This window comes from Cicer arietinum, chromosome 1 (assembly GCF_000331145.2).
Source record: "Cicer arietinum cultivar CDC Frontier isolate Library 1 chromosome 1, Cicar.CDCFrontier_v2.0, whole genome shotgun sequence".
NCBI lineage: Eukaryota > Viridiplantae > Streptophyta > Magnoliopsida > Fabales > Fabaceae > Cicer > Cicer arietinum.
In genome coordinates this window covers 49528095-49537879 of record NC_021160.2, presented here as the reverse complement: position 1 = coordinate 49537879, position 9785 = coordinate 49528095, and the positions used below count along the sequence as shown (strand labels likewise).

The 9785-nt window shown below is 32.4% G+C and overlaps 2 protein-coding genes across 2 annotated transcripts; both read right to left on the bottom strand.

Moving 5' to 3' along the window:
- Positions 1 to 482: 482 nt before the first annotated feature.
- Positions 483 to 4143, bottom strand: LOC101502689 (lipoyl synthase 2, mitochondrial). The gene is made up of 4 exons (XM_004487255.4): positions 3611 to 4143; positions 2520 to 2731; positions 1623 to 2002; positions 483 to 993 (listed from the first exon to the last, which is right to left on the bottom strand). Exons 1-4 carry the CDS (start codon positions 4036 to 4038, stop codon positions 871 to 873), a joined length of 1143 nt encoding a protein of 380 aa, XP_004487312.1. The 5' UTR covers positions 4039 to 4143; the 3' UTR covers positions 483 to 870.
- A 1194-nt stretch (positions 4144 to 5337) lies between these two features.
- LOC101503984 (uncharacterized) lies at positions 5338 to 8449 on the bottom strand. The gene is made up of 5 exons (XM_004487260.4): positions 8119 to 8449; positions 7509 to 7688; positions 6783 to 6909; positions 6256 to 6369; positions 5338 to 5637 (listed from the first exon to the last, which is right to left on the bottom strand). The coding sequence occupies exons 1-5, from the start codon at positions 8368 to 8370 to the stop codon at positions 5522 to 5524; spliced, it is 789 nt and encodes a 262-aa protein (XP_004487317.1). The 5' UTR covers positions 8371 to 8449; the 3' UTR covers positions 5338 to 5521.
- Positions 8450 to 9785: the final 1336 nt, after the last annotated feature.

Sequence of the window (9785 nt, the reverse complement as noted above, 5' to 3'; positions counted from 1 at the left end):
TTTTACACTAACATCTAATAAAATTTATTATTTTACTCATTACTTCAGTTTTGTAAATTTATTTTGAATATATAAAAATGGGAGTCTCATTAAATGTAGGAGTAAAACTGATTTGTATGCTCAATATTTTTTTTTTTTGGCATACAAGTGTTTCAGCAAAAAATAATAACTCGAGCATTCGAGCTTTCAAGTGTTTCAGTATCACCAGCCCCCACAAGATGTTGAAAGACAGAGACACTAACCAGCCTGTCACAAAGTTACAACCTAAAAAAGAATACCTCACAGCTCTACACGGCTACCATCTGATGATTGTAACGGTAACACTAATCATGGCTTCAGGACAAGTTGCCATCATCATTATATACTATATGCTCTTGCTGATACACTGATAGTAGTCCCATTTTCACTTTAAATTTGAAGGTTAGTTAGACGGGTAAGAATGATAGTTATCAAATAAACACAAATAGTAACACTTTGTAAAGTAAACACTTTGTAAAGTAAACACTTGAACTCAACCACATCAAAGTCAACAGTTTTACATGATTTTTCAAATAATAGATTCAGCCTATATACTTTTCACAGACAATTAAAAGTATATATTGCCCGGGTTTAAGAGGGAAAAATGAGAACACGTTATTAACCTCTAAGATTTGCATTTTCCAAATAAATTTACCCACTCATTGATGCTTGCGGTGTGAGTGTTGGGGTGGGGATGCTGCGGACATCATAAGCCCATTCAATACCATTTTAAGGATAAATTACTTTACATGTGGTATGGGCATCAACAGAATGAAGTAAGCCTGTGCCTCTTCTTATACATAATGCACATTAGTAGTGTGTAAATAACAAAAATGAATGAAAAAAGAATGATCAACTGGCGCTCAAATTTGAGGAAGATGCAGCCCGATCTGAGTCAATCATGGATTTTATATAGAATTCACCTGCTTTGTATGATGACCTTACCATGGGCCCAGATGCCACATATCGAAATCCCTATCAAATACGAAATAGAATTAGTCCATCATTCATACCACACAATCAAGTTATGATTACTGCTTCAAGAAGCTTTTAATATTAAGCTTTTTCAAAAGTTAAATGATGAAGGATGCAACACTTAAAAGCAGAGAAACATGCCATGATTACACTTGCATGGTGATGTATAGAATACCAGTTACAGTGCTACAATTAAATCTCTACAGGAAGAAGGGTCACCAAGGTGTTCTAACTGCTAAGTATGTGATAAACAAGGCCAAATTTACTATGAAATAGCAGGATGCAGGACATTGTTTTATACCAACTGAATATGCAATGATGATGCTAAACACAATTTTATCTGCATAAGCTTTTGAGGAACATATATAAAATTATAAATACTAGCAAGAAGCCCAAATGTTTTATGTCCTACCCTACACACAGAAAATATAGCGAACCACCACCAAAAGATTTTAGTAAATGCTGACTAAAATTATGATTATGAGAATGCCAGCAAAAGTGCAAAATTATGACAACAGCTCTGGATGCTAATAGTAACTATTTCTCATTCAGCAAAATACATTTCTTTCACCCACAAATAAATAAAGTATAAAGAATCAGAACCACAGGAACAAATGCTATAGACATACCATTTCCATGCCAAGAGTCTGATACTTCTCAAAGGCCTCAGGTGTAATATATTCTGATACTGGCATATGGCGCTTCGAGGGTCTCATATACTGACCAAATGTCATCACATCAACACCAGCTGCTCTCACCTTCTCCATTGTCTTCACAACCTGATCAGGTGTTTCCCCACAACCTAACATTATTGAAGTCTTGGTGAGGGTTCCCGCTGGGGCATATTCCTTGGCCATCATCAGGACATCCAAAGACTGCTTAAAATTAGCCCGGTGATCCCGCACAGCACTCTGAAGCTCTTCAACTGTCTCGATATTATGTGCAAAGACATCTAATCCTGATTTGGAAACCTTCTCTACACACTCAGCATTTCCTCGGAAGTCGGGAACTGTTGCAACAAAATTAGCGCAACAACTGTCACATGGAGAAATTTTTAAGCAAAGTCCCCTTAATTATATAACTTGCCACTACTCAACCATGTAATGAATATATGTAAACACAAACCAAATTTTCAGCTTTATTCCCTGTGCTCAAAATTCCATTGAACATGAATTCTTTTATAATTCTGATAAAATCCATACTATTTAAACAGTACTAATTCATTAATAAACAGCAATGCATGAGAAACTCACCAACAGAAACCGCATGGGGAATTTTCATTTTAGGTAACACCAAATTCACCTCTCTATCAAAAAGCTCTAGTTGAAAAAGAAACTTAAAAAATATAGCCCTTCCTTTCACATTCACGATCCACTAGCTCTAACTGAGAACCATACAGATGCTCATTTATTTAATAATAACTCGTGCCCACCAACCAAAATAAGGCTTGATAGAACAAGATGGTTGTTCACACTAATTACCACGTGAATCTATTTTCAGGAACTACAAATATTCAAAATGCATACCTAACGCTTCTATTAGCATGCTAGGTTTCAGAATCTTCAACTTCTGCACTGTTTCAGTAAAATGACCACTCCCTTGATCAGGTAAATCATCACGGTCAACACTTGTTATAACCACATATTCCAAACCCCATGATGCGATTGCCTCAGCCACGTTGGTGGGCTCATCAGGGTCAGGCGGTGGAGGAGTCCTTGATGTTTTAACATTGCAAAATCTGAAAAATAACATAAATTCATTATATAGAAGCATTTTAGTAAAAATATATCCCACATACAACTTCAACAGGCTTTAGGATTAATTGAAGACTTTCCCTAGTTTGTTTCAAGTCATGTAAATTCATTCCCGTGAAGAACATCCTAAGGAAACTAATGGTGAGAATCATAATCCTGGATATTTATTTTATAAAAAAAAGTGTAGGCATAAATTTAAAAAAATTCCATGAATAAGGTAGTTATACGAATTAATAATAATTAAATAAGTTACATACTCTCATGAGAATCTTGTAACAGATATGCTAATTTGATCATATTTACTACATGCTTATATTGATCAAAAAAATCTACCACATGCTTAGCAACAATATGAAAATGCAACCACTCAATTCAACTCATCATTGTAAACTTTTGAACTGGCATCATTTCATTACATCAAGCCAGTAAACAACCAAAGTATTACAACTAGCTTATAACTACTTCCGAATTTCCCAGGATATGCCCTGACCTACATGTCCATACTACATATCAACTTTGCAGTTCCACCCTTGAGTCAATTCGAATCTATTTAATGTAGCACCAACACTTCAATTCAGATTGAAGACGTCTTCGATGTCAGACAGCATTTAATCACTTCCATTTCTTCAAACTATTACCTGTGTCTATACTGTGCCACGTGTCGCATGTCCTGAGTCTGTGATAGTGCTTCATAGTTTAATTTATCTATAAAGCTACATTCCCTCATATTGTAGACTAGTCTCCTAAATTCACAAATAGTATCCACGTTCTAAACACAAAAAATCCACAGCAAATACTAAAAAAACAGATACTACGAAAATTCCACAAAAAGAAGAAGAAGAAAAATGATCGGTGTATATAACCTGCAACCTCGAGTACAAGTGTCTCCGAGAATCATTATAGTGGCGGTAGCAGTGCCGGTTTCACCACCGGACCAACACTCACCTAAGTTAGGGCACTTTGCCTCCTCGCAAACCGTATGAAGCTTCAATTCGCGAAGCTTTTTCTTGATCTGCACGTACTTCTCACCACCGGGAATTGACTCCTTCATCCATTTCGGTTTCGGGAGCGGTTTCTTCTTCGTACCAACCTCCACAGAGTACGCGTTGTCCGACTTCAGGGAAATGAAATCCGACAGCGACGGCGACTCCACCGCCAGCCTAGCTCGAAGTCCCGCTAGATTCTGCGGGAATTCAGACGCTGTTGCGGTGGTTGTGGAGGAAGATGAAGAGAAACGTTTCGTGGCGCATTTGAGGTTTCCGGTAACGGTTCTAAACCGCGAATACATCATCTCTCTCTTTTTCTGACAATCACAGATCGCGTGCTAAGATAGATAGAAAAAGAGAGGCACGAGCGAAGAGAGGACACACACCAACCCCAAACTTCACCATTCACAAATATGGGCCTATACACGATCTTTTTATTAGGCTTATTATTGCTTGATACTGGGCCAGCATTTATTGGGTTAAGATAACAGCCTATTTTCTATCTTCTATGTGTGTTTGATTTGGCCAATTTGAATGTGTTTTTTAGATAAAAATACATGTTTAAATTAATCAATTTTGACTAAATCCACGTCTGAATTGACAAATCTGAATATATATTTAAGAACTATGAGGGGAAATAAATTGCCATACCGGTGGACTTCCAAATTTAAAGCAAGTCAAATTAGAGATGACAAACAGTTCAACTGAAAAATTGATAGAGGTGGGAAACATGTAGGTCTGCAAATGAGTAGAGTTTAATCAAATTTAATTCAACTCAATTAATAAAAAACGGCTCAAGTATTCATATTTTCCGATTCAACCTCAAATCAATTCAAACTTGTGATCAGTCCAGTAACTCGAATTTAAAGAATCGAAAGACAAAAAAACTTTAATAAAAAAGAACCACATATTTTCCTTCAACTTCAAATCCAAAAAAAAAAAAAAGCCAAGTTTCATAATACACATAAGAGTTATAAAAAGTAGTTTTAGTTTTCAAATAGCACAAGTTTATCTCAAAAGGATATTTATAACTCAAGATATTATCGTATAAAGCAATTGCTCTAAGGAGCAAATACAATATCACGCCCCAAATTTGTAGCAAATTTTTTGCATTTGGATCATCTACCTTTTAGACAGAAAAGGTAGCTTTAGTCAATATCTTAAAGAAATATATTAACAAAATCTTGACATTTTGTTCAACACATTCTTAATAAGTAAAGATTCGTATATTCAACCAAATTTATGAGGCCTAATATATGACAATACATATATTATTACAAATTAATGTCTTAAAAGGAATGTGTTAAATAGTATTCCTATATTACTAAGATTTCTCTATTTTAAATGTGGTTTTGCGACAGTAAAATTGCATCAGCCACAAAAACTTCAAATAACTTAATGTTGCAGACACAAAATCATAATTTAAAACCACGACTTAGGGTGCTAAGAAAAACAGTGATAGTCTAATACACTCTTTGCCCCTCTATTAGACACCTATATCATATGAAATATGATGTCCTAACTAATCTGAGCTCACTATTGGGATCAGCATGTAGTTTTACCAATTGTCAAATTTGTCGAAAAAAGTATTGCCAAGCCCTACGAATCACAATAAAGACTTATTCACTATCAATCCCCTTCACACGATGAATCAATCAGCCAATGCCCTTTGAAGGAAATTAAATTATATGCTTTAAAATTATATGCTTTAGTTCTCATACAATATACATGAACATTTCCCTAATGAAGTCTCAAACCCAATGTTGTCATGACTTTGATCAACCAAACTTATTGTTGGAATTTGACAGAATAGGAACCAGTGGCTGGATCTTGGACTGCTTTAAAGTTGTCAACGCTCATCCCAAAGCGACCCAAGAGAGAGTTGCCCATTTCTTTCAGTTTTGCTGCATCAAAAAATACTTTTGTCTAAGCAAATGATGATATTGAAACATAATATACAAAGGGTCACTTGAATCGAAATTGAATATCAAGTACATACAATACAGTATTAAGAACTGATGAAAGAATATCTTAACAAGGCATCGATAGATTCAACTGATGAAAGAATATACTTCAGAAAAGGTCCGTCTCATTTGACTAAACAAACATTGGAATTCACTTCACCCTATGAACCACTTGGGAACAAGTTAATAATATGAATGGACATGAAACTAAATGTATTGAAACAAAGATAGTATTTACAGTCTTCTAACACAACATGACTACTATAAATAAGCTGAGAAACAAACAGCAACTGTGATTAAGTGTGCATTATATAAAGTCATTAAGTAAATACACATTGCAACAGCTTGATCTTTTAGGTGAGTACAAGGTTGTCAAACTCAAAGAGTCTATGCGACCGATAAGAGTTTACTTAATATACAAAAATAATAGTTAAAACATCAATCATCGTAAATAGTATCTAAAAAAATTATTACAGCGTGCATAGTAAATAGTAAATATTCAACATTCTAACTTAGGAATGAGGCAAACCACAATAACAAAAGGACAAAAAGATTTACCAATCATTTCTTCTTTCATCTTTTCCCGTTTTACTGCAGCAAGGGGCTCCAATCGGCGAATGGTTTTCCCAGCTTGATCATTTGAGGGATCAATTTCTAAGATCTTTTTCATATCTGTCAATTAGTGAAAGAAAAAACTTGGTGAAGTAAAAAAACCTGGTTATGATTCTTATGAATGAAGAAGAAAACTTGGAAGAATTCAAATGCTATTAGTTTGCAAAACACAAAGTCATGCACATTAAAAGCAAAAATAAAAAAGTTATCACATTAACCACCCTGAGATTAGCAATTATTATTACAATCACCTTACACCCTTCTTATGTAATAAATTACAACTCCCTTGCTAAGTAACTCACAAAAGGAAACAGAATGCCCTCAAACAAGGAAAAATGTCAAGCAAAAGGACAGTATATAAAGTAAAGGTTGCAGATATAATTCACAAAGACAAAAAGTGTCAGATTTAAGAAGTGAAAACCTGAGAGGACGTTGGTATAATTACCCCGCCCTATTATAAAATTTGAACTCACCAGCAATGGCTTCTTCAAAATGCTCAAGCTTTTCATGGGCCTCTCCTCTTCTTACCAAAGCTTTGACATATGTTGGATTCAATTCTAATGCTTTAGTGCACTCTTTAACTGTGTTTTCATATTTTCCCTGAGGTACGTGTCAAAGAAAATAATAAAAATCAACTCAGTTAATAACAAACAAAAAAACACAAAGGTGATGTTAGACTCTGTACCACAGCAGAACAACTTAATTTGGAATGAAATTATTAAAATGTCAACATGTATTACTAAAAAGTAAAAACCAAGGTAAAAATGAAGAAAAAGGTGTCAATGTAAAATGGTTTAAACAGACGTCCAATCATATTTATATTCTTGTTACATGAAAATATTAATTCATTAAGACTGTATAAAATGGTGAAATGTGATTAGAAATTTGAGTTTGTTTATTAAATTCAATTTTAATTAAATATAATTTACATTGACCAAAAAAAGTTTTTTAATTAAACAAATAATAGCACTTAATGTTTAGTTTTTCATTCTTCCCGGTTAGTATGTAAGAAAAATTGTGGCCTTTCAAATGAATTCAAACATAGAAAGGTCAAGAACCAACATAGACCACTAGACAGAGGCTGTCATCAAGCAAAAACAATTAGATATTAATAGCTCGTCTGGTTGACATGTGTGAAAGACACAATATACAAATGTGCTGGCAAGAGCTATTCCCATTAACAGGACAGAATGCCATACCATTTTCAGAAAGCACACACCACGGTTTGCATGGCATATTGAGCGTATTTCCACAGAAGAAGGCATGTCTGGCGCAACTTGTAAAGCCAGTTCATATTGTGATAGCGCCTCTTCATACTTTGCATCTACAAAAAGTTTGTTCCCTTCTACCTTTGCTTCATTTGCTTGAACCAATGCTACCTGTTGTATTAAACATAGCACTCAATATTAATACAGCTCAGCAAGTTTAATTTGAAAAAGCACACGCACAATCACATAAAAACTAGTTGGTTTTTTAATGCTTCAACATTGTTAGAAACCTATCCAAATATACATTTAGTCAATCAAAAGGGTAATGTTTTAAGTAAACCTTCAATTTGGTTCATAAACTGCTGTTCTCACTCCTATTTGATTCCTCAGTTACCTTCAAAATAAGTATGCAAGTATGTAAAATTTCTGGTGGAACCAATTACAATCAAATGATTAAAACTGTATCTAATAGTATAGATAAGAAATACTCCACTATGTAGTCAAGTACTATTGAAGGAAAATTGGAGCAACCACCAAAAAATAATTGTAGCACTCAGAAGAAAAAGAAAACGTAAACTAACAAAACCCTAATTTTCGGAACCTGTTTCAATTCCTCATCGTCGATCGAAGCCTCGTCGGAGGAAATGATTCTTCCAGGATCACTCTTCTCCTGCTGTTGCTGAGGATGCTCCTGTTTTTCCTCTTTGATTGTTCCGCCGTCATTACCGTCGCCGTCGCTGCCAAGATCGGTATCACTGGCGGTTTCAAAGCCGTCGGAAGCATCGTTGTTTGTACCGGCGTTGGAGGGATTCGCGTTTCGATCCTCAATCTCCTGCTGCCCAATTACTACCATCTTCTCGAAGGGTTGCTGTGAAATGATTCGTTTGGATTAACAGCAACTAGAAAAAGCAATTCTTAAACGATTTTCTCCCATTTACTATGCTATTTACATATATTCGTATTAAACAATAACGCTATGGCAAATAATTCATTTTAATTCATTCTTAAAAAATTAAAAATCATTTTAATCCAAAGTTTTTATTAATTTAAAATGTTATCAAAGTTTTAATTTTTGAATGCATTAACTCTAATTTTCAAATATTTAGATGTATATTTCGTCAAAAAAAAAAAAAGAATTTAAATATACATTATAATCATACAAATTGTGCTTAAATATATATATATATATTTTTAAAATTTTTAAAATTTGTCATATGTGTTCACAAAAATTTGTTGCCTTTAATTTTTTATATAAAAAATTGAAACTTGTGTTCAAATATTGTTAATTACTATGTTATCCAGACGGTGATGATTAATGTTTTATGGTACTTTATTATATTTATTAATCATATATTAAATATATAATTTTTTATTTTATGTTATATTTTATCTATCTTATAATGATTATCATATATGAAAGAAATATTTGTTTTAAAATAATTTTTGTTTTTTTATTTCCAATACAACTTTTTTTTTTTTTACTAATTTCATCTAATTAATATTATACACATAATTTTTAATTTATTATCTCATAATTTTATATTTATAATAATTAAAATCAACCAATAATTTATAAAAATAATTTAATAAAATTTTTATTTTTTATTTTTCATTTATTATTCTTTTTAATTTATATAAATAATAAAATACTACAATTATTTTAGAACGTATGAAGTATCTAAATATTATTATTTATCTAAATTATTGTCTTATTTTATGTTAAAACAATACTCCTCGTATTACAATAACTAAGAGCATACACATTGGCCTAAGAGAAAATGCGGGTACAAATTTCCTATTTATAATATATTTTTTAACATTATTCAACATTCAATACTTAAAATCAACACCTCAAAAACATTATAAAATGAATCTAGACAATAATTTTATACCATTATATTAATCAATTTATTTAATATATATACAAAAAGTAAAAAAAGAAATATATTATTTACACAAAATTCGATCAAACAAATACTGCATTTTTTAACATTGCAATAAGAGTGTTTTTTGAGTCAATGATCATCATTTATATTTATATGATTAACTAACCTATAAGACTTGTTAATGATTAAAAAAATATGAAAAAATAAATAAAAAATCAAAAGTTAAACACACAATTTTTATTGTGTCTTTTTTAATATAATATTTATATATTTAGACATTTAACAAGTACCATTAAAACATTTGTTAGTATCTTCCAATAATATACAGTGCTTGACAATCACATTAACTCATCTCATATATATATATATATATATATATATG

Excerpts from the sequence above, each read along its gene's own strand:
- LOC101503984 (XM_004487260.4), bottom strand. The coding sequence starts at position 8,370 with ATGGTAGTAATTGGGCAGCAGGAGATTGAGGATCGAAACGCGAATCCC. Across the intron at positions 7,689-8,118 it reads ACGATGAGGAATTGAAACAG|GTAGCATTGGTTCAAGCAAA; the intron begins GTTCCGAAAATT and ends TTAATACAACAG. Across the intron at positions 5,638-6,255 it reads GATGAAAGAAGAAATGATTG|CAAAACTGAAAGAAATGGGC; the intron begins GTAAATCTTTTT and ends TTTTTGATGCAG.
- LOC101502689 (XM_004487255.4), bottom strand. The coding sequence starts at position 4,038 with ATGATGTATTCGCGGTTTAGAACCGTTACCGGAAACCTCAAATGCGCC. Across the intron at positions 2,003-2,519 it reads CATGCTAATAGAAGCGTTAG|TTCCCGACTTCCGAGGAAAT; the intron begins GTATGCATTTTG and ends TTGTTGCAACAG. Across the intron at positions 994-1,622 it reads AGACTCTTGGCATGGAAATG|GGATTTCGATATGTGGCATC; the intron begins GTATGTCTATAG and ends CGTATTTGATAG.